General features: G+C 29.5%; 2 protein-coding genes across 2 annotated transcripts; one reads left to right on the top strand and one right to left on the bottom strand.

Annotated features, from left to right (window-relative positions):
* Positions 1–2,928: 2,928 nt before the first annotated feature.
* On the top strand, positions 2,929–9,029 carry LOC113376015 (serine-enriched protein-like). Its single transcript, XM_026615950.1, has 7 exons — positions 2,929–3,098; positions 4,774–4,909; positions 5,501–5,539; positions 7,621–7,738; positions 8,031–8,188; positions 8,258–8,572; positions 8,847–9,029. Exons 1-7 carry the CDS (start codon positions 2,932–2,934, stop codon positions 9,027–9,029), a joined length of 1,116 nt encoding a protein of 371 aa, XP_026471735.1. The 5' UTR covers positions 2,929–2,931.
* A 3,800-nt stretch (positions 9,030–12,829) lies between these two features.
* On the bottom strand, positions 12,830–25,687 carry LOC113375967 (tyrosine-protein phosphatase non-receptor type 4-like). Its single transcript, XM_026615908.1, has 15 exons — positions 25,611–25,687; positions 25,272–25,434; positions 24,891–24,995; positions 24,735–24,827; positions 24,128–24,269; positions 23,848–24,056; positions 23,402–23,554; positions 23,140–23,320; positions 22,653–22,869; positions 22,428–22,560; positions 17,410–17,692; positions 16,859–17,146; positions 16,315–16,667; positions 14,649–15,272; positions 12,830–13,007 (listed from the first exon to the last, which is right to left on the bottom strand). The coding sequence occupies exons 2-15, from the start codon at positions 25,416–25,418 to the stop codon at positions 12,936–12,938; spliced, it is 3,000 nt and encodes a 999-aa protein (XP_026471693.1). The 5' UTR covers positions 25,419–25,434; positions 25,611–25,687; the 3' UTR covers positions 12,830–12,935.
* Positions 25,688–25,975: the final 288 nt, after the last annotated feature.

Genomic DNA, 25,975 nt, shown 5'->3' on the forward strand with positions numbered 1-25,975 from the left:
AATGAATTGTATTGCTTTATTTTGGTTATTGGCACTATTATAAGGTGACCATATTTTGAATGCAAAAAAAATTAAAATGATTTTAAATTAACAAATACTACTTAAGAATGCAATAAAAATCTGTCTTTTTAAATGAGTTTTTTTTTGTTTAATTAGAATTACTGACTAATTTCTTCATTATTTGGTTATAAGTTATATTTTATCTTATATTTTTGTATCTGTATGTTTTTTCAGCTTTCAATCTTATTATAAAAATTTGTTCAATTTTCTTCTCTATAACTATAGAAATAAAAATTAGCAATTATTCCGGGCAGTTCATTTTCATTAATTTTTGTTAATTTTCGTAATATTGAAAATAGAAGTTCCAAATTATGATATAAGCATACTAGTTGTGAATAACTTTTTGAAATATTTAATGGGTAGTTGTAATTTTATTATCAAGTAAGAGCAAAGATTCAATTTAAACCTATACTTTTCGAAAATCCAAGATAATTCGGGACAAAAGATCTAAATCCGGGCCAAATATTGCTTTTAGAAGAACTCGGGACACAAGGTGGAAATCCGGGACTGTCAACCATTGGTCACTTTACACTATTATCTATTGAATAACTATTATAATAGCCTATGGATTTCAGTTTTTTTGTTTATTTTATTCCAACAGCAATCTAAACTACGTATTCTATAGGCAAGTTATTGGCGTACATTTAAATCTAGATATATTGTACCCAGTGGTCAACCACTCTTATTTTTTGTGTTAATTTATGTATTGTTTTGTTATGTTTATCTAATAGTTTTTGCGTATATATTTCTTATATGCAGCTAAGCCCACAAAATGCAATTTTTACTTGAAATTATATTAAGATCTATTACCTCAAGTACAAATTTGTACAAAATCATGCTGCCTGATATCGGATTTGATCAAACCGTCAAACCCCGAACTAATTGGTGCCGGCCCACGTCCGAACCTATTACGCCACCAATAAATTTCAATTAATTCAACGTTGTAGATAATGAAACGCTATTTAATAAAATTAATAGAATCTGAATATTTTTAAATATTTTTTACCATATTTGTAACTTTCCGAAGATAATCATTTAATTAATGTGTCTAAAAATTTTATAATGAAATTTCATGCTTTCTGATTTTTATCATTTTAAAATTTATTTATCATAATCATTATTTTGTTAATTAGCAATCATAAATATATGTATATGAAATTAGAATATTTTCTGAGCAAAAATGTATTTTATAAAATATGTTATTTTTCAAAAATGATTCTAATTATAAATACTATATTACTTATTTATGATCGCAAATTAAGAAAAAATGATCATGATTGATAAATTTTGTAACTAAAATTTCAGACACATTTTGGAAATTCAAAAACATCGATGAATTCCAACTGCAGATTTCATACATTCTTTTCATAAACATTAAGATATCTATAGTCAACTAAAAGTTTTATATAATTAGTCGCTATTAATTTATTATAGTATTTAGAGTTCACGAAAACTGAATATTAAACTCGTATTTTTGAATTTCGTAAGATAATAAGTTATTCAATGTGCCTAAAAATTAATTTGCTGGAAATTTCAAGCTGTTCGCGTTTTCTTTTATTCTAAATTTTGATGGCGAGAAAAACTGTGAATTGATCTCAAAAATATATAAAAGATCTGCTTGAAAATTATGTTGGGCATTATTTAAAGTAATTGATGGTTATATATTATTATTACATTTTTTTTTTAAATATTGTTACCGTTATCGATAGAATATTAGATTGAAATGAGTTCTATTAGAAATCCAGTTAGAACGATCGTTCTCTCATTTGGAAGAAAACTATTGACACGTTCTCAAAACATATCTTCTTATAAAAATCTACTTTCGTCGATGGGTGCTTGTATTCAATATTTTTCACTATTCTGATAAAATATTAGGGGTATGATAAAAACAATCTGTAATTCTAGTAGGAATCCAATCCAAGTTCTATTAAGAATCCAATTAGACCATTGATTATAACATAAGAACATTATAAAAATATAAGTGATACGTTCTTGAATCTTATCTTCACATCTCGTTAAGTCTTTAAAACCAAAGTTTGTGATTTTCATAGATATTTATTGACACATCCTACAATTTGCGAGAGAGCCAGTCGTGGCGTAATCGGTAAGGACCTGGGCCAGCACAAACTACTCCCAGGTTTCCAAGTTCGCTCGATATCATGCTGCATATGATATTAAATTTCCATTTGAGATTATAGATTTCAAATATAATCTTGAATAAAAATCGCCTTTCCTGGGCATTGGACTACCACAGACAAGATTACACTATTCGATATGCATCTAATATATAGTACATAGTTCTACTCTAAGGAGGCGTCCATTAATCACGTGAGGTTTTTAGGGGGAGGAGGGGTTTGACAAAAAATCACAAAATATCACGTGGGGGAGGGAGGGGTATAGCAAGATATCACGTGTATTTATTTTTTTACTATTTTTTATAAAAAAGTTCAAACATTTTCAAAATAAAAATAAAATTTTTTACAGTTTTTTCACGTAACTAAAAATACACGTGATGTTTGGTGGGGAAGGGGGGCTAATTTTGAATATCACCAAATATCGCCAATGGGGAGGGGGGGGGTCTAAAAATTCTTAAAAACTCGCTCACGTGATTAATCCTTAAGAAGGATGTTTAAGCACCGAGTTGCTCTGTCATAGTCATAGAAAAATAATAAATTAGAAATGTAAGTCAGCAAATACAGATCAACGAACACATAGTTCTTATCATCTTAATTTTTTAACAGTATCAGAAGAAGGAAACCCGGCTGATTTAAATCTCGAGATCAGCTTATCTCAGCGGCCCATATGCCAGAGGCCCCGACGCACTTCCCCGCCCCGCTCCTACCCGTCCCCGCGCTCGGCCACGGCGCCACGATGGCCGACGCGGAGCCCGACCTCAGTACCTTCGAGAACAAGAGCGGCCTTGCCGAAGACATGAAGTTCCTAGCATCCATGCCCGAACTTTGCGATGTCACCTTCCTGGTGGGAGAGACCAGGGAACCAGTTTGCGCTGTTAAGGCAGTACTAGCTGCCAGAAGCAGGTGAGATAGCAAAAATATACCAAAACGTTTTTACACTGTTTTAGGATGCCATCACACAATATTCCGAGTTTGCCGGCCTTTGCATAAATTTGTCCCAAAGATATATCTAATAAATACAGATTGGTTCAAAATATTGAGTGTTTGTGATCTGATTAGATTCTCTTCTACTTGATCGCGTGATTTATTGCTACAAGGAAACAGATATATTTTTGGCTATAGAAATATTAAATTGTTTAATTACAAACCGCTCTTCTTGGATGGGCTAATGACAGAAAAGAGTGAAAATGGCTTTAAGTATTTATAGTCTTATAAAGTTGGTATTAATCTGTGATCCGAATATCTGCTGATTGTTAATGACCAAAAGCAACGTTCATTAATTCATTCTCGTACTTGGCTAGTCATAAATATAAATTAACGAAAAAAAATAGTGGTTCTTCACTCCGCATTACCGATTTCAAAGGCACTACCAAAATTATTTTTTAACACGTTGGAAATCTCATAGAAAATCAGATTTCACACTTGGGAACTGCACCAGAAAACATCAATTGTTTGGGGGTAAAAAATAAAAAATACAATATTTTAAAATAAGCCTTTCTCAAATATGATGAGTCTAATATTGGCAAATGGACTGATGTACACAATATAGACCATTACAATCGTTATATAATAGGGTCAGATAATATACCAATTATCAATAGACCCGCGGTCCCATCGCGTCCTGTAATGCAGATGCGTTATGACCCTGGTGACTACTGGTCTCCAACGTGTTAAACATAATTTGCAAGTTTTAAGCTTATTCACCTCATAATCATCACAAAATTATGGCTTCTAACTCAGAAGTATTTCCTTTAGCAAAAAATGCTTATAAACTATTTCTTTAGCTAACACAGTATCGGGATAAAAAAGCAAAAAAAAAATTAACTTAGTGTAATATTGTATCCTATAATTTACATTTTATAAAAATATGCAAAAAATCAATATAAATTGTGGTCAATTTAAATACGTTGCAGAATCCAGAAACGAGTTCGTTTTATTTTTTAGACATACGAGGTCTGTTCAAAAAGTACCCGGAATTTTCGTTTTTTCAAAAAAATATTTATTTATTCGTCTACATTAATGTGGTCCCCTTCAAAGTAGTCCCCCCCAGATATAATACACTTATGCCAGCGTTTTTTCCAATTTTCGAAGCACCCTTGATATTCACTTTTTGATATGTCCTTGAGCACTCTCAGCGATTTTCTTCAATCGAGGAAAACCGCCGTCCTTTCATGGGTCTCTTCAACTTTGGGAATAGAAAAAAGTCACACGGAGCCATATCTGGTGAATTTTTGCACTTTGCAACACTTTATTTCATTTTTACGCAAAATTTAATACAAATTCTTTGACTTTTCAATTCTTCCATTGTAAAAATCGCCGAGCTCAGAAAAACACGTCGAACCTTAGCGACTACCACAGACAAAGTAAACAGTGAATATAGCTGAAAATTTCATCATACTTTAGGGGCATGTATACCAACACAATAAAAAAAAATTTTGACAATCAGACACTCCAGACCCGCGAAATTTAATTATTAGTAATTCCGGGTACTTTTTGAACACACCTCGTAGATAAAAAAATAAGAGCATTTCTTCCGAATTATATTATTATAATTATTTGTTATTATTACCTTCACTAGAGTTTTCCACAAACTATTATACCAAGCACCTAGTCCACAAAGAAAGAAGGAACCTGCTCCCAAAGAAAACAAGCTAAGGTTGTTCCTCAAAAGATCTTCTGAGCCATTGTTGAATCTCCAAAATGCTGCACAACAAGTAAGTTCAAAATAGTTAAAAAAATGCATAACATTCAAACCTACAAAAATATAATAAACTGATAATATATAATAATAATAATTATATAGAAATGAAAAAATGCTTTGTTTTGTAAATAAATTCCAAATCCTGCTTGCTTTGTATATAAATGCCCCTGAACAATTTAAGAATGGATATGCTTAAGTAGTTGCTAACCATAATAGATAAAATGATTTTGTGAAAGGTAGTGATTAAAAAGTGCTCGAGCTTAAAAAGTGAATGCAGGATAATAACTACATAATATAGTATACTTGCGGGTATACATGTGATTTTATAAAACAGACAAGGAAATTTACAAAAAAATTATATGAATTCCTTTTTTTAAATTTCGCTCATAGTCAATACATTGCTGATTGTTTTAATAAGATTTTGTTCCAGCTATATGTAACTTACTTCATAAAATTTAGCCAGAAAATAAAAAAAAAATAAATTTATATTTTAAATATCTTTGTGTACAAATGATGTTTAAATATCAATGTACTTGCCCTAATGCTATGTTGATATGTAATTGTTGCAATCCTTTTGTCGTAATTATATGTAACTGGTCCGCAGCGCACACCGTACACCCAACAATTGGCCCCCATACCCGAGGTAAGACACCCTGATATTCACTCCTACAAAAACTTAAAAACACAGCTTAATCAATCACCAAATTGCGCTTGAATTGGACAATCGAAGTTGAACCAACAAAAGGAAAAACCAACATTGGAAAATTTAATTTTGCTATGAATTTGGTTGAGATACTTCGATTATTCAATGACTTTTATGCTGGAATTTTTCATATAACTGGAATGAGGTGGCATCTATGTATTTCCTTTCTTTAGCAAATTCGTTAAAACAATTTCATTTATTATTTTTAATTTTATTATCAAATTAATCCAGAACTTTCGTTACACCTTTTTTTGTTATCTTCTCTATTTTATGTATTTTTAGTGTTTGCATAAAAACTGTAGAACATTTACTATGGACAACCATGTTTTCCATATGTTCATCTGTAGAAATAATCTTACTTTGAAAAGGTAGCAGCATAGAATTTGAGATTGTAAAGTACCTATGCATAAATCGTCAATTTGATAGTGGCTTGTCTAGAAACAAAATTTTTCAAAAAAAAAAAAAAAATTAGTATTGAAGAGATGTGGGCTGCAGTTGCTTTAATTTATAAAACATAACAAAAATTATATTTATAAACTCACATGACATGAAATATAAAACAAATTGTTTTAAAATGATTTTAAAATTTTGTCACCGTTGAATTGCCATATATATGCAATAGAGATGGGTAACTCGCTGCGGAGTTATCACTCCGATACAACTCTTCTCTCGGAGTGAATCCGAATGGAGTTGTCTCACAGGATTTGTCATATCCGACTTCCCTAAACTGTTACTAAATCTGTTAACATGTTCAGATGTTTGCTTAAGTTTTTTTACTAATACAAAAATTTGGGCCGAAAGAAGTGGTCTTTTTCTCGTCTCACAGCCAGTTTTAGGACTTTCCAGGTTATATACCTGGAATATATAGATTTGTTCTTATTTTATTATAAAGTTCACTGCATTATTTTCATATAAAAATAAACATATTCAAAGAATTCTAAAATTGATTTTGATTCCCAAGTTTTTTGACAATTTGAAATTTGTATGCATATTGAAATGCATAAAATAGTAATTATTATAATAAAATGAACAAAAATGTTTGAACTATTTGTAAACTATTTGGAAAATCTTAATAAATCCTTAGATATGTTAACAACACACTAGAGAAAACATTTGTGTCAAATATTATGTTTCAAAGTTGTCGGAGTTGTGGAGTTGTTAAGTGGATATAACTCCTCTCTGAAGCGGAGTCAAAACCTATCCGATCCGGCTTCGGATATGATAAGCCCATCTCTAATATGCATACACGAAAACGTACTTTATACAAAAAAAAGGTAAAAATTCAATTTTCGGAGTCTACTCTCAGTTCTGGTGATCTTATTCTACATCTACTACATTGTAACAGCAAATACTATACAATTCGTGCAATCACCAAAAGCTTATCGCAATCGGTAGATCGTATTATGCGGGATAGAGGCAATATGTTCCAATGTGCAGGGAGAGTCCTAAATTGGCTTATTATGCACAAAATTGTGATAAAAATGGTCGTATTAACGAGGTTCTACTGTAGTTATATTAGTTGTTGTCTGATTTAACAGTTACCCACACTCTATCTATATTTTATAAATATATGCAATTACTAATACTGTGGAATTTAAAGCAAAATCCGATATAATTAATTAAACGATAACAATCAAACCAATACAATGAATATCAACTGTAATAGATATAAAGATTCGTATTCGGTTCATATTTTTGTTTCCATTCCAATTGTTTATGCTAGAAAATTATATCGAATTTGGATTTGTTTGATATTGTGAGTTATGTCGTTGACATGTCTCGTCTTTCGTTGTTTGTATTACATTCTTGCAATCTAAACATATTAGACGTCTTTGTATTAAAATTTGTTTTCTTTTGCTTGAAATTGTTGTTAGCCTTTCTGTAACCATCTACACCGCATGAAATAGCATGATACCACAGAAAATCATACCACCACTAACTTAATATTTGGAAGCACCTTCTTAATTCTATTTAATTTAGAATAGGTACATGAAATAACAAAAATGATTTTGTTTTTTCAGCCATCTTCCCAACAGCATCAGACTCTTATTATTGAAGAATTTGAACCTGATGTGTTTCGTCAGCTTATTGAATACATACATACAGGGTGTGTCACCTTGCAGCCCAGGACATTGTTAGGTAAAAACTTCTGTTGGCACATTAAAAGAAACTGATTAGGTATTCTTCAGTCAGTAAAACTCCATCGCTTGTACGCCAATACCACACTTTGCATTAAGTATTTAGTAGTAACCAAAAACTGAATTATTGCTATAATAAAAATATAGAATATATTCAGAAGTGTAAAATAAATATTTTTTTTTTTATTTTTTCCTTCAAATCTTCACATTGTTTGTTATCACTACTTCATCAATTATCTAATACAATGAACTAATTACAATTTAAAGATTCATGATTTATAATTTTAAAATAGGAGTAATGAATGCTGCGGATTATTATGGACTAGAAGAATTGCGCAAGGCCTGTGCTGGATTCGTGCAATGTTGTATAAATGTAGACACTGTTTGCGCTCTTTTAGCATCAGCTGAGCGATACATTCAATATAAATGTACTAAGTCACTTGTTCAGAAGGTACTAATATATCATAGGATTTAATTAATACTTTATCATACTATCTATTCAATATTCGTTTTCTACTAGGTTTTGGAGTTTGTGGATGAACACGGAAATGATGTACTCAACCTTGGCTCCTTTACACTTCTTCCCCAACACGTGGTCCGCCTAATCCTGGCAAGAGAAGAAAACACTGCAGATGAGTTTACCAAGTTCCAAGCAGCGTTGATGTGGGGCAAGAAGTATTGTGATACTAATCAAAGTACACCATTAAAAGATGTCATTGGTAATTTTTTGGAGTATATTCAATTTCACAAAATTCCGGCTAATGTGCTGATGCGCGAAGTGTATCCATTAGGATTGGTGCCCTACTCAATAATCATGAATGCGTTGGCTTATCAGGTGCGTGGCAGAAAGATCTATACGATTTCTAAAATTGCTTCAGTTTTTATACTTATTTTACTTTTGACATGGCCTCTCTGTTTATAATTTAAAAAGTTTGCTCACACAAGTATCACTTCAAGTCTCACTTTAAAATAGTTTATTTTTTTAATATTCAAAAATTTTTTTTGTCTTATCTTGATTTTACGATAATTTTGGAGCAATGTGGGCTTGAAAATATAAATGTGTATGTATCATAAGATGACAGTGGTACCGCACGCTGGTATTGTTGCAGGCAGACCCAGCAAGTGTCGACCCCGCGAAGTTGTCCCCGAACGCCATCCGAATAAAGCGTGCAGCTCAAGGCCGCTCCATGTCTGTGCAGAGCAGCGTGGATCCCTTGGGTTCCAACACCACCATCAGCTCAAGCGGTTCCAGCGAACTGCCATCCAGCGACGGAAAGCATTCGTCCAACTAACATTCGCTTAACCCCCCTTCCTCATCTCCTCACCCGCTTAACCAACAACCGATTGACCAAAGTCCCGGCGAGAATCTTTTTCCATTTGTCAATATGAAATCCAGGCAGAACTCGCTGGCTGCCGAACGCACACCTACTGAGCCTTTGTTTCCATTCGTAAGATTAAAGTCTCCTACAGACGGCAATATACCGACTGCTAGTTCTCAGCGTTTACTGCCTTTTCCCGTAGACACTAATGAAGACACTACTGTCCCCAGCAGACGATCATCTTTGCATTCACCTAGACATTCACCCAGGCATTCTCCGCGACATTCGCCTAGACACACCCCAAGACATTCGCCCATAGAAGAAAGTAGTAAAGAGTTGACGGATAAATTTGCTGATGCGTTCACGCGATCTACACCTGCTGCGTGTTCGCCCTGGTACGGCAATCAACGTTGGCATCCGCCCCGCCGCGGACTGGTTCTGATGCAGGACGGCAAGCGGTATTGGGTAAACAATGCTCCGAAGCTATTGGACATAGCAGAAGAGATTCAGACGTCGATCTATTGACGCCAGAGCCGCGACACATAGTGCAATCACGACCTACGTCAAGTCTCCGGAAATTTTCAACGGATACAATAAGCCATTCGCGTAGAGGGTCTGATGAAGTTGCGCTTCTAACTCCTGAGCCAAGATACATGACCTCATCTCGTGCTAGTTCATACACTGGAAGTTCCCGGAGATGTTCCGAAGACGTAGAACCATTGACACCTGAACCCAGACCGATAACTCCAAGGCTTGGTTCTAATATTTGGCGTCCACGTAGATCATCTGAAGAATGCGATAGTTCTGTATATGAGCATAGACCTCTTACTCCAACTATAAGCAATTTACGTTCTGGGAGTATAATGGCTGATAAATTAAGAAGGTGTTCAGATGATGTGGATAACCTTACACCAGAACGAAGGCGAGCCGCCTCTGCATCGCCGAAGCACACGTTTACTTTTAAAATAGTGCTTAAAAAAGTGGAGAGCAATCCTGAGATACAGAGAAGTAAAAAAACTAAAAGAAAAAAAAGTCTTAGATTTGGAAAATCAGTATAGAAATAATTTTGAGCAAAAAAGAAGAGAACTGCCATCAAAATATTAAGAATATAGTAACATCAAACAAAAATGGGCTAATAAATGATATCCAAATATCACCAGCATTCCTTTATGAAACTTTTATTTTTTGATAAAAGTAACATAATTTTATAAGAATTATTTTGTAACTTGACTTAATGTCGCCGTTAAAAATGAATAATGTATTTTTCTCTGACCCCTATATGTTATTAAATCTACTTTAAAAAAGTACCTTGTAGCTTGCCTTTTGAAATCATTAAGTGTCACTACCTAAGTATTAAATATTTGTAGAATTCCATATCATGAATAAAAACCGACCATGTGTTACTGTTAACCTCGATTGTATAAAGTGATTTTCCTTGCATGTGATAACTGTTTGATATTTATGTATAAATGTATTGTGTGCAAAGAAACTTTGCAATAATAGAACAAAGAATTATAGGATAACAAATATTGAGCAAATATTAAACTTAATCTCTTTGATGTGTAATTGTGAATCAATAAATGTTACATGACCAGCCTTACACAATAATCTCCGAAAGCACTTTGTGTCAACAGTTGATATTGTACATGTGTGATTGAATCTCCAATTGTATGATCATTTTCTTGAAATATAACATTGTTATCAAAACCTACCCAAATGTATTAATTAGTTAGTTACACATTGTCACTGATATGTTTTTTCTAAACTGTTCTATATAAATTTAATTTATATAACAAATTTTATTCTAATAGTGTTCTAAAAATCTATTTTTTTTAACGTCCACGTCAACGGTGGTCAGTACGGAACAGTATGTTTAATTAATTTCTATAATATCACCATTTTTCGTAGACCTAAGCTAAAAGCTAAGTTTAACTTAAATTGTTAAAAAAAAATCATCGACTATTGCAAAGAAAACGGCCCGGCAGATCGTTACCAAATCTAATCAGCATGATTACTAACTGATATCTTTCAAAATTTATAAAAACTTACAAAACCGGTTCAGAATTTTATCACTAATTTCCGAATTATAAAGAAACGGTTTGGATTGACTTGAAACGTTGAAGCATAAAATTATCAAATTGTATTTTTTGGCAAAAACAAACTTCTTCGAGCATACTGCAACTCTGAAAAATATTTCGAATTTTCTTGATTCGTTGTTTTACCTATTCAATGATTGCCATATAAGTTAGTAGAGTATAATTCTATTTAAATGTAAGAGAAATCGTTGACGCTGTTATAGTAACTAGAAATAATAAAACATATCAGTTCTCATTTACATCAATTATATTGTGATACAAACATTTACAAAGATTTCATATAATTTTATAAAACATCTTCATTAATAATTACTTTTATAAAATATTTAACACTGAGTGTTTTAAGTAAATAAGACTAGATAATTAAATCAGTGGTTTTAGTATATGCAGATCAAGAGAGTTGATCATTACAATTACATCAAAATAATTATAACAGTTGCCTTAAATTGAAATGTATATCTAACATTCAATTTTTAATTAATTGCGAAATTATTCTAATTAAGCAAATATATAATGGTATAAATTTTTTAATAAATTTACGTCATATATTTAAAACCACTTTCATTTATAATACAGGCACATTTAGTGGTCGGTTGGGTTAACATTTTCATAAATCTCATGATTAATTAAAATAGGCTCGGAGAAATTGTTTTGAGAATATACTACCATATTTGTGATCATCTAATCGTTATATTAATAATGTAAGATCATAATGAGACTTCTTAAAAAAATGCAGGTATTATAATCGCGATTGACTGGCATTACAGTCATTGAATCAATCAATTTTTATATAATTCATTTAGAAACGCTTTTGAACATTGAGCTACATATGGCCAGATATTTGTTACAATAAAATATTCATAGAGTGAACGACTACCTCAACATGCTTTGTACCAGTTCAAGTTTCTATTTTCATTTTATTTTATAAACTATATATGAACATGGCAACTTTGTTTTAAAGTTTAAAAAACTTTAAAATGGTATGAAATATTTCTACTTCAAATTAGAAGTAGGCAGTAATAATTACTTAAGACATTCACAAATCATTATATTTAACTGCTATTCTAGATTATGATGTAAAATTGCTTCACAGAAAGCATGAAAATGCATTATTATAATCAGACCGTTTATTTAATTTAATATAGATATTTTTCACTCAATATTTGCTGAAAGGTGAAAATGTCCATAGTTTCGCAGTATTTTATATTCTATAGAATGAAAAATCCTGTGATAGCAACTGTATTCTACGTCTATGATAATGAACTTAATTTATTATAATACATGTATATATTATAATAAATATTTCATAGAAAATATTATGAAATGCTACTTGTTTTTATGTTTAAGCCAGTTACAATGTTAGTATTACTATCAGAATATTACATACTAAGTAACAATTCAAAATAACGTTATTGTTACTAGATTGTGAAAACTTAATACACAAATCTAAAACCATAATACTAATAAAAACGTTCCAAGTTTAGAATTAGATAAGTTCATTATCTAACATCATTATAGATAATCTCAGATAGAAAACATTGTAAAAATCAGCCAATCATATTGTAGCTTTGTACTAATTTCCTACAAGCTCACTATAATATAAATGTATGCTACGATAAGTATAGAAATACTAATACTTACTCTTATAAATATTGCTGACTTTATTGATCTGCAAATTAACGTGAATGTGTGATTCTAATTACATTTCATTATGTATGATGGAACCATCCTAAAATTGCATAATAGTTCAGCCAGTCATTATAACTTATATAAAAGTTATAAACTATTTTGTTATGCTCGCCACTCTTTGTCGATATGCAGTGTAGATGCTTTCGCAAACAAAGTGATATTGACTCTGTAAATAAAATGATAAGGATTATATAATTTTTATATATCTTGTAGAATGTTATATGGGGCAAATTTTAAATAATTTTTGGAAACAAAGTTATGCGTTGCTTTATCAAATACTTAATTTTTCTACATATTTTGAGCTGCTTAGATTAATTGAGAAATGTTAAAGTTAATATTGGTATTATATTTTTTGTATATTTTGTAGCTCTTCATGTTATATGGCGCAAATTTTAAGAAATTTTTGGGAACAATACTTTTTACAGATAACAGGTTTTGTCGTTTTTCAAAAACTGTCATTTAAGTAAAGGAGAAAATTATATAATTCAGAACCCGTATTTTTAGTAAAAATACCGATTTTCAATGCATAAATAACACATAAAAAATTGAAGAAGACAAATATAGGTAAAGGTACCAGACTGATAAAAAACACTTACAAATCAATAGCCTTCATTTCATTATTACAGGTGTATTTACACCCTTATATGTAAAAATTAGATATTAACAGCAAATAATTATTTAATCATGATCAATTATTTTTTGTTTTAGTAAATTGCATAAAAAATATTATCAATAAAATTGAATAGTAAATAATTTCTCAGTCAAAAACTGCTTTTAATAACTCAAAATTTTATGATTCGAATTATTCAAGCAAATATTTTTTTTATAAAATGATATTTTCGATTTTATACTATATTTCGAGCTGTTCAGAATATTTAAGAAACGGTGGATTTAATCAATTACATCTAAATATTCAACAATTTACTCAAAGTCACATTAAGGGGTTACACCGCTGTAGCAGTAAAAAAACGCATATTTTCGCCATTTTTTTCGGACGGAAGGAAAAGTATTAAAATCATGATATTAAAGGTAGTTATTTATTGTACTTTAAAGTAACAAAATAAAATATAATTCTAAAAAAATATTAAAAATGGCGGTACTACAGCCATTTCGGTGAGCCGCGTCAAAATCCGCGGCACGCAAAATAACTACAACAATGTGATTTTTTACAGTTTATTTCAAAATTACATTTTTAAGTGCCCATCATAGGGGATCTTTTATATGTTAATTTGTTCATTCATTATTAACAAATTACTAACCGTTTTTTTTCATTGAAATTGAACGATTTTGAATAAAGTGCTCGCTAAACAAACAAAAATCGATATTTTTCAAATCCGTTATGATGGTCACTTTAAAATGCCATTTTAAATATGCTATTGAAAATTCAAATGGAAAAAAAATCAAATTGTTGTAGTTATTTTGCGTGCCGCGGATTTGACGCGGCTCGCCGAAATGGCTATAGTAAGGCCATTTAATTTTTTTTTCAATAATATTTTATTTTGTTACTTTAAAGTACAATAAATAACTATCTTTAATATCATAATCTTAATAATTTTCCTTCCGCCCGAAAAAAAATATGGCAAAAACATACGATTTTTTTACTGCTACAGTGGTGTAGGTGTAACCCCTTAAAAAAAATTAATAAAGTTTCTAATTGTAAAATATCACATGATTACTATCATCATGTAAGAATCTAATTTGTAAAATCAATAGCATTGTCAAACACAGCTACCTTATTATTTAATGCTTTTTCGATGCAAATTGATTTCACAAAATATTTTAATACATATAAAAATAATACACTTACAGCATTTTGGATCATCATAGCTCTTTGATCCCGCATGGCCTGCACAATATCAAGTGGATAAATAGGTTCATCATTTTGCATCAGACACAAAGCTGTATCCATCAATATCAACACACCAGTCCGACCTATTCCTGCTGAACAGTGCACAATAATCGGATTCTGATCCTCACCTGACATAATTTTTTCTAGATCTGATTGTTTGAGAGATTCATCAGATGATACTTCAGTGGTATCGCCTAAAGAAATTTCACTTAAATTTGCTATGGGCGCCGGTATCACTTGTTCAATTTGAGGGCAATCGGTCATCGTTGGCGGGGCAGATGCCCTTTTTGGCGAGAACAATGTTTTTGAAGCTTCGGTTTTGCTTACAGATCCATTGGATATGGTAGATTTGTTGCTTGAAATGCTCTTGTTACTTTTGGCAGGAGAATTGACTTTTGATCCAAAAGGAGTACTAATCATAGATCGAGGACGAAGTGGAAGATCGTCCGCGATGTCGGTGTGAAGACTTCGAGCTAAGCGCACTCGTTCGGTAAAACATAGGAACATGTTAGGGTCAGAAGGGACCCCATGATCGGGCCATGCTAAATATTGTAAATGTTGAATCACACGGCGAATGCCAGTCTGCAAAATATATTCCAAGAGTTAATGGATTAATCTTTTAATTAAAATAAATTGAGTCATTATTGTAATTGAACATTACATATAATATTTCATTTCAACAACATTAAAATATATTAAGAAACATTTAATTTCAGCGATCAGAGTTAAAATATATTACACATATTCAAACGTAACATTTTCCTGAAGACCCAAGCGGTCAACCACTCTTCTTATTTCTATGTGGACTAAATATATTAGATCAACTTGTAAGAATTGCAACAATTCTCAGAAAAGGCGATTTTGGTAGGATTGATTGTATGAGATCTATATTTTATGTTGAACCCGGAACTAGTTTGTGATCTTAACCACAATCCTAACCATTGCATCCCAACGAACTCCATTAAGCAACAAATAAATTTATTTTATTTATTACAAATTATTTAACAAGAACACTATGTTGGTATATGGTCTCATTGTTGGTATATGGTCTCATTGTTGAAAATTTATTTAGTTCAATCAACCGAAACTGAGATTTAGATATTTAGATAAAATTTTCAACTACTTATATCGTTTTTAAGGCTATCGCTATCAAATAAATATAAACATTGCGATTTCCAATAGAATTTTCTCAAACACATTTAAATTATATGTAAACCCTAAATTTGATATTATTATTATAAATTTTATTGAATTGATAACGTTTAACTCATCACATCATAAAAGCGAATTTGACACAAGTTTTGACTATATTTTCTTAAACTTTGATTAAATCTTAACATTAAAATATTTGTCATAGTATGAAAGTAGTAAAAACTTGAAAATGAAAACCCAACTGCTCATTTTTATGTTAATAATTGACAAGATGTTATATACATCATTTTGTGTGGGTATTTGCTCTATATTAATTATGGGAAATTTGCACAAAAACAATTATATGCTAGTTTTTTAAAAATACTTTGTATAATGAAGCAATAATTAACTCAAAAACCGTTTTATCTGAGCTTTAATCAAACACCATCCAAAAACCAATTCATACTACACCAAATTCTTTAATTAAACTCACCTTATTATTAATCAGCAATAATTCTCTGAATACAAAACTTCCAGTATTATCAGCCTTTTCTTTCTCACATAGAACCGTTAGATTAGCAGAAACATTTAAAGTATCACCTTTTGTTGGCCAATATTGATGACATTTAACTCTACCCCTCTCGGTAACTGTTGTTAACATAACAATCAATCTGCTTTCTGATTGCAAAACCATGTGCCAAAAGTCAGCAACGGTATTTGATAATGGCCCTTGTGTTGCGATATACCTATTTATAATACCAGTTCCTGATATTTCCATGTTTACATAATTTGCATTTATGTAATTTCCACCTTCATAATTGTTTAAAATTACTCTTGTGCAATCATCTAAAAGAGGAATAAACATTTGTGTTAAAATTAATAGTAATAGTAAATCAATCAAATCGAATTTATAATTTACTTTTCATATATATAAAAATGTAATACAATTTATAGTTGCTTTCTATTCCCCAAAACTTTAATATGAATACGATAAACTTGATATGATACATTATAAGAAATCATATATTTAAACTTACATGGTGCTATGTCCCTGTATCTGTTCTTCGAAACATTTTGTACCTTCTTAGCTTCAGCCATAGATAAATCTGGATTTTTTCTATATAACTGTTCATATTGAGAAATAAGCGCTCCTGATGCTAAACCATCACACAAAAGCATCATAGACTGACATAGAGGGCTGACATTAAAATCAGGATCGTACAAATTATCACATGGCAGTGTGAGATTACTAGAATCCATATCCGTGGCCATTCTATCTGGCACATATTGATACAGTGGTTCCTCTTCATAAACATTAACTAAAACTAAATGATAAAATGCACAACATTTAATCATCAAAATCAGGATTAATAAATTTTAAATTAAATTATTTGTCATTGAAAAGTAGAACAAAGGAATTTTAAGGTTACTTGGTTTAAAAAATTAAAATTTTAAATTATGAATTGTACATTAAGTTTCTTGAAAAAGAAAAAAAAGTACTAGCAATTTATTCAAGATCAGAACGAGTTAATTAAATATTAATAATGATATTCGTGTTGGTAAATTAATATAGTTATTATCAACTTACTATTAGGCTTAACAGTTAAAACCAATTCTCCAGTCTTGGATTCTCTGGAAGATCTGATGAGACTAACTACTTCTTCATGAGGGATTTTACTGACGTCCCGGCCGTTAATTTTGATTACCTGATCACCTTCGTTCAATTTGGGTGTACATCTATAAGCTGGTGTATTTGGAGCAACTCGAGATACTAATATTGGCAGTCCCAAATCTGATCCACCTTTTACATTGAAACCGAAACGTCCTTGGTCGTCAGCAGTTAAATGTATCGACACAGTTCCTTCATCCGACTAAAAAAAAACGATAGTTTATATAATAAAATTCTGTCTTCAGGTTTAGTGTTGATTTTTTTATACGATTTCACAAAACTTTACAAGATTACATATTTGATTTGGTCTATAAGGTTTATTATATCAGATATTTTTAACCAGAAATATTACTTTATGTTTAATTTAACGTAGTTAAAAAAAAAAATCCGAATATATCTAAACTCTATATAAAACCAAACCGTTATCAGTTACATTTATAAATAAAATTTAGATCTATAATTACATAAATAACATTTAGATCTATATTTTCAAGTGAATACTGATATTAATCGGCATGCTGAACGAGAAGGAAAAAAAATCTGAAGCATATGGTTGGAAGACAAAAGCGCTTACCAATGAGTCACGGACGGTTTATTTTGATACGGTATATGGATCACTTTACATTAGAAATTATTTTGTTATCTTATCAGGTAAATTTGAAGTATGCTAAGATATTTTATAACGTTTTCCACTCATTTGAAAAATGTTAACAGAACGCGTATTATACGAATTAATACCACTGCACATTAAACTTTTAAGTAATTTACACTATTACATTATATATATATATATATATATATATATATATATGTATATATTTCATTTATTTATTATTATTATATATATTCATATATAGTTTGTTTTTCTAATTAACCTACATTATGATATTTTTGTTCATTTTTTTTAAATTTAATTTTTCACATATGATTATATCAACGTTTCGGATTTGGGATATTAACTTCTTTAGGAACTATTGAAATAAAACAATAAAGAATTGTTGCTTTATACACAATTATACATTTATAATTATTTAGAGATAGAAGAATCCACTTTTTACCTTTAGACAATAAAAAGTAATATATTCACTAAAAATATAATTGACGATACTTTGAGATACAGTAACGTTTATATTGAAAGACTAAAAATTCTGAAGTGATTCTTTGTGTTTATATTGTGTGTTAATACGTTGTTATTGTGTTGAAGAAGTTGTATGTATCTTACGTGTAATTATAAAGATAATTATCTTTACTATGATTAATAATGCATGTAAAATTGTAGAGAGGAAATAATGAAGATTTATTTTGTGTATGTATAACGTGTATTTTATAAAAACACTTAATTTCTCTCCTTCAATTTCACTTACGGATTTATGTTTATTCAAGTTCAGAAAAATAAAGTCATAAAAAAGGTAAAAGTAAAAACATCCACCTAATTATTGAATACAAAATCTATAGAAGTCAAGTATAAAAAAATAACAAGTTCCATACATTTCGAGTCCATGTTCAATTTTTAACAGGTTTTTCAAATGTTTCGAGCCCTTGTCCAATTTTTCATATATCCACATAGTTATTATTATATACACACAGTTTTTATTATATATATACACGATTTTATTATTATATACACGATTATTATGCTGAGATTAATAATTTGTAATGACATATAATTTAACGATTTTTATTCACCTAAATAGCTTTACCTGCATCAGAACTCGCGGTTTTTGTGTGCATTTTTTGTTTTTAATATCGTAATATTATTAACTTCATAATCTAAATAATTAAATATGATTGGTTTAAGCATTTTTTGTAGTATATAATCATTTAAACCACGCTTTAATAATTTACATAAAGAGAATAGTTTTAAAATTGTAATTAATATTAATTGTGAATAAAATGTACATTGATTTGTTTTATTTGTGTATAACGTGTGTTTTATGAAGATACTTATAATTTCTCTCCTTCAGTTTCACATACGGATTTATATTTATTAAAGTTCAGAAAAATAAAATCGTAAGAAAGGTAAAAGTAAAAACATCTAGTGATTGAAAACAAAAACTATAGAAGTTAGGAATAAAGAAAATTATCACTTTGAAGAAAGATGTTTTTAAATAGAAAAACTGAGTCATGTTTAAAAAAATATTCAAGACCCAGTTTGACTCTAGTCCAGTGAGTAAACACAGAAACTATTTAAAAAAAAAACACAAGTCTCACACACAAAATATATTTAATGTTTTTATTGTAAATTATTATTAATTTTAAAAGAAGGTAAGACAAATAAGAAACCTATCGAATGAATAACACCTCAATAACAATCAATTCTAATTTCGTTAGTCAGGTCCATCGCATTGCTTCGAAGAAAGTCCATATGCAAAGTTTGTAACATTGTATTTTCGACTACCATAAAAGTATTGTTACGCAGCGCGTGATACGACTGCCAAAACAACGCAACTATTCAAATGCGATATGTAGCAATCGTTTGAATATTTTTAATCGATTGAACGCAACTGAAGACAATCGAATCGAATCTGGCCTCGTGCACCGAAGGTTTTATTTTGACAATTTATTATATTTAGTTATACATTTGTTACAGTTCATATCAGTTGTAGTTAACCACTTCGCGGAGGGACTGATGCCCTTAATTTTTATCAGATTTCACAATTTGAAAAAAAAACTTGTTATACTAGCATTATATTAACAACATATTACAAATTTAAGCGACAACTAGGGGCAAGCAGATCTAATGTCTTCTATTAAATTATAAAATAATTTTACGAAATGGTAGCTACATTATTCAACCAGTGCAACCATCTCAGTTTTATGGGTGAATTTTTTACAAAGATCACACAGTATATTACGTTGGTCTAGTTTCTAGTATTTTGTCAGAAAGATTCCATTATAGCGACATGTCAAAGTAAGCGAAGTCAATAAATCCGGCTGTTTTTTTAAGGAATTTTATATGAAAACTAAATTTTATAGTACGATTACGTCAATATAAGCGGTCAGTCAATATATCCGGCCGATCATCACGCAAAGCTAATCTACACGAGAACTTATCGAGCTACATCGAATGGCTTTTAAAGTTTTGAAGTTCGTTCAGAGGTTTTTGAAGAAAATGTCGATGGAATGCCATAAATTTTCTCCCATAAATTCACACACACAAGCACACACATAATTTAGCCAATTGATATTTGAATTTAGCCAATAACTTGAAACGTCGAGAAAACAGAAAATCAGCAAGTAGGATTATCTGGCAAAAACAAAAATTTCTCCTTCAAGAAGTTAATAAATTAATATATGTATTGTATTCAACTATATGATAGTAAAATGTATAAAAAGTTTAAGCGCTGTCGAAAACGTAAAAATGAGCGTAAAAGATAAAAAACCATCGCCTCAACTACAAGATCATCTTAAAAGATAGAAGAGACACTGTACATCTATATATTTAAACCACAGTACTGTACTAATTTTTATATTTAAATATATTCTCATAGACCTATAATATTTAAAGCAAATACTTTTAACTATTAAGAATATCACAAGGCTAGTGAAGAAACCCTTTTCTATATTAAACTCTGAACAGTCAATACATAGTTTCGACAACTTGTTAAGTTATCATGTTTATTTGTGCGTTTTACCATCTGTGATGTTAAAAAATATATATATCTTATCAATGTGCACATACTCATACCATGGATTAATAATGATTTCATATGTTATATTAAAATACAAAATTTTAAATTGATTGCCACTGAATGAAGGCTAAGATGTTAGCCGAAACGTATGGATTTTAAATAAATGAATTTCTAAAAACTCTCATACTATTTTTATTGATGTAACGCCCGAATTTCTAACTCAAATTAAACATATATATATATATATATATATATATATATATATATATATACTAGATGACCCGACAGACGTTGTCTTGTACCTGTGCCTACAATTTTTTAATATCTTACTTTTATTTTACATTTTTAAATATACTAATATTTACCTAAAAATAATAATTATTGTTTTTTTAATTACTATTTACACCAAAATGCATATACCTTGCATTTAATTTAAAAATAGTTAGTGTCAATTTCGTATATCCAATATGCACTAAATTTATAAATGCCAAAATATTTCCTTCTTGGTCGAAATTTAATATAATATGATATAATTTATTTTTCAATAAAATTTTATATCTATAATTTGATTGGCAATATTGCCTATAACATAACATGGAATAATTAATGTATTTGTTTCTTATTGAAGTTGTTAAAAATTCAATTTTTTTTGAACTGTCAAAATTTTGTTTATGATTAATGTTGAATTCAATGTCGCTTTTTCATTGTGATCTATAATGTTTTGAGGAAGTTTTGGTGTCCGAACTAATTTGATAAGCAAATCAAATAAATATAAATTATAAATCTATTTATCTAATGATTTTCATAAATATTGACAAATGACATTTACTTTTTTTCAAGTCAACATTTATTTAAATTTATAAACATTGAATTTTAATTCAATTTAAAATTATAAACTGTGATTTTGAATATAGATATGATATTTGAATAATCTAATTTAGATATAAATGTTGGATATATATATATTTTTTTTTTTGAATAATATTTTTTGAATTGTCATTTTTTTTTTTCAAAAATCAAATCTTTTTTTCTAGAATTTTCCATAAATATTGACATTTGTCATTTTAGTGTTTTTTTTTTTAGTAAATATCTGTCAGAATTTATTGAAATTTATAAGTATTATATATTTATATTTTAAATTTACTTTTCAAAATTTCCTATAACCTAAGTTGGATATATATGCACACGATGAGCCAATAAAATTTAAAATCGGTTCAGTAGTTTGGGCGTCCATCACAAACCAACATCGTGACACGAGGTTTATATGTATATAGATATATATTTATATAGCTTAATTTAAATTACCTGAGGTATTGGCGAATGAGTATCACTGTAAGGCGGAGTATCATAAACTGCACTATCACTATTTATTTTACTGTCCACATCTTCATCTACATATCCTATGGGCACTAAAGTCTTTGGCACAAATCCCCCTTCACTAAAACAAAAAAAATTATAAACATAAAAAATTAAATCAATCATAAATATATTTCATAACTTTAAGAGTTTCGTATCTTAACATATACTTACTCATCACTATAATTTTCCCAAGCTTTTCTCGGCTGTTGGGCCTTTGTGGTCGCCGTAACTTTGTTATCATGAGATCTGGGTGACTTCACAGAAAGTGGAGGTGCAGTAGTCAAGTCCAGAATGTGACCAGGTTTTTCTGCAATAATTCTTCGACTTGGAGAACGCACAAAGACTCTACTAGGTTTAGATTCAAGGGCAGGCTTCTGATGAGTACATCCTATAAAGAGACAATTAATAGCAAACTTATTATAAAAGTATATTGCTACATAAATAAATCATATGAACTCTACATTAATAATGCTTGTTAGCAATAAAATATAGAACTACACTACTAATGATGAACTCAAATACAAAATTTTAGAATTGTGCTTTATATTTAATATTTATACTTTCTAATTATTATAATTAATAATTATTATACTTTCTGTGACAAAGTTTCAATTCAAAAATTATCAAATTTTACCATAAAATAAAACAAGTATTTCACCTGAGTAGTTATATTTACTTCCAAATCTCAAGGAAAGTCCGAAACCAAAGTTAAGTCGCCCCCTGTGTTGTGGTGTGTGCAGCCTGAAGAAAGTGTGATGTTCGACACAGCTTTTCCATAATATTTTGGATCTTCTATAACACGGTAGTGTAAAACCCAACAGGGTATCGTAAGACTCTGACTGAAAATTGAAAATAATATAAACATGTGCATAGAACGCAAGTTGCAAGTTTATTATTATAGATAACTCATTATAACTTACCACTTCTCTGCGAAGTTGTAAAAAAAAGTTTTTTCTCTTGAAAGAGACTTTCATTATTTTCGACCATGAAAATGTGTTTACTCTAATATTATTTTGTATCACAACAAGACCTATTGCAGTCACTCCTAAAACTATGTCTTTGCCAGATGAATCCTTTGCAAAAAAAAAAAAAAATATGCATGAAAAAAAATTCATAGAATTATCTCATGTCTAAAATTAAACATATTTTCATTAACAAATGAAAAGCAATTAAATAGTAATAAAAACATTGACAATGTAACAATTTTACTAATGCATGTTTTAAAGAATAAGAAATTGCTTAAGAAATGAATTGGTTGCATTTGAGTAAATAATGATCAAGCAATTAAAATATTTTTCGATTAATTATGCAGAAAAATGTTGTATATGCATATCTAAAATACTTATATAGAATTATATCAAATTACCACTGCCTTATGAAGTTCAACACCATACAAATCCAGTCTTTTAGCATGTTCTAGATAATTAAGTTCAGCTTCCATTGGCAGTTGTCCTCTATGTAATTTATGTAATTCACAAATTTTTCTCTCATCCTCTGTGGTTTGATTCGTTAACAAATGAAATGTTGATAAATAACCTGTTTGATGTTCTGACGGATTGTAGTCTCCTAATTCAGCTGATATATAAAATAATTATTAATTTATATGATTTTTTAACTTTTTTTTAAATTTAATTTTATTAATATACCTTGAACTGTGTAACTAGCTAATAAACAAGCCATATTATGTGAAACAGGTAATTTTTGGGAAAGAATATCTTTTCGTACTTGTAGATATAGTTGATATCTTGTGAATTCGTCCAATAATTGACTGGGATCCGTTACATAAAACTGAAAAACATTATAAATAAACTTAGAATGTTTTGTTAACAAAACATTATTTTAGTTATACAAATGAATTGAAAATTCTCATCAAATATGATTAAAATTAAATCATAATTTTCTACAACAGCTAAATCAAAAGCAGTAGTACTGAATAATTGGTATGAACTTAACTATGCACTTTTATATTATTCAAATTATTACAGAATTGCCAGATAAATCATTAGAAAAACTTATCATATCTATCTGTTCACCTGAAATATACACTCCTCTCAACTAATGGTCTAAAATATGAAATGATGTATGAAATGATTAACTTTATTTACAATATAGAATACTTTATTTAAATATTTTAAAATAATTTAAATTAATAAAAATTTAAAAATATATTATAAACTTAATTAATTTAAATTTATTTCACAGCCAATAACATCAAAAACCATAAAAATATTAACAATAGGTACTTTTGCTTACCTTAACTTTAAAATATAAAACAGGTGGTGTAGAAGCTCTATCAGTATGTTCAAATAGTTGTTTCTTGATTGACTTGTGATGATCAACCCATCTCTAAAAAATATATTTATTAACACAATTCAATTAAAACAAAATATATTAAACATTTGTACTAACCACTATTTCTTTTTGATCTATAAACTGTAAGCCAAAATATTCTTTTTCTGTCAATTCCAAATGTGTGTAAACCTTTTCCAATAAGACTGAACCTTTGCATTTTTTCTAAAAATGATAACAAATATTTTTAGAAATAATTTAATACATATACTCCATCATGAAAAATCAATATAGATAATAAAACAAAGTTCTCGCATACAAAAATGTGCTTTCTCAATAAAAATGTCAACACATAATTTTACATTATAAATTTTCAATAAAGCATTTAAATAAGCTATATTAAAGCACTTATTACTACAAAGTTAATAAGAACATGTTTCGTTTATTTCTGTTCTTAATATATTATGAATGTACATAATACGAAATCAATTTTTATTTCACCTCTACAGTAAAACATTTTTGCGTCTCGTCCAAAAGTACCACAGTTAGATTTGTGGTACGTCTGGAGTTCGTTTTTCCACTCTGAGCCAGCTCTGCACCTCTTACAGAATAAGTAGCACCTTGGACGGAACGCACACTTTCAAGCATAGTAAGGACTAGCCATCTGAAGGATATCGAAATACATATTACAATATTATATTATCAAAGCAACAAAATATCTATGATGTTTCTTCATGATTATAACATTATAAATAAGAATTATGACAAGTATACTAAGCAAGAGGAAGAACACACAAAATGTTATATTATATATAATAAATATTTAAAATCAACACTCACTTGCAATATAACGTATTTCTATAATATTTTGTTATGGCACATCTACATGTTACTCAAACTACAATGTAAATTAATATATAGCTGCAATTTATGTTTCTCTTATAACCACTACTTGTTTGATCAATTCTAAATTATATAATATTTTCCTTACGAAAGCTTTGCAATATTACATAATAGCCGCAATGTTTTAGTTTCATTATTTTTTTGTTTAAACTTGCAAAACTGTCATAAATTAGAATATAAAATAAGAATTATACAAAAGTGCTACAGCAACCACGCATAGATGCCACTTTCCGACATTGTAATTGTAGTTCCGACGTCAGCCGGCTAATGTCAAAAGGCGCTGACGTCGCTCATATTTTTAA

This window comes from Ctenocephalides felis, unplaced genomic scaffold (assembly GCF_003426905.1).
Source record: "Ctenocephalides felis isolate EL2017-DRISC unplaced genomic scaffold, ASM342690v1 CF-g0.4_SCAFFOLD_00845, whole genome shotgun sequence".
NCBI classification, from domain to species: Eukaryota; Metazoa; Arthropoda; class Insecta; order Siphonaptera; family Pulicidae; genus Ctenocephalides; species Ctenocephalides felis.

Excerpts from the sequence above, each read along its gene's own strand:
- LOC113376015 (XM_026615950.1), top strand. The coding sequence starts at position 2,932 with ATGGCCGACGCGGAGCCCGACCTCAGTACCTTCGAGAACAAGAGCGGC. Across the intron at positions 4,910-5,500 it reads TCCAAAATGCTGCACAACAA|CGCACACCGTACACCCAACA; the intron begins GTAAGTTCAAAA and ends ACTGGTCCGCAG. Across the intron at positions 7,739-8,030 it reads GCAGCCCAGGACATTGTTAG|GAGTAATGAATGCTGCGGAT; the intron begins GTAAAAACTTCT and ends ATTTTAAAATAG.
- LOC113375967 (XM_026615908.1), bottom strand. The coding sequence starts at position 25,418 with ATGCTTGAAAGTGTGCGTTCCGTCCAAGGTGCTACTTATTCTGTAAGA. Across the intron at positions 24,828-24,890 it reads TAGATCAAAAAGAAATAGTG|AGATGGGTTGATCATCACAA; the intron begins GTTAGTACAAAT and ends TATATTTTTTAG. Across the intron at positions 22,870-23,139 it reads AAGTAAATATAACTACTCAG|GATGTACTCATCAGAAGCCT; the intron begins GTGAAATACTTG and ends GTCTCTTTATAG.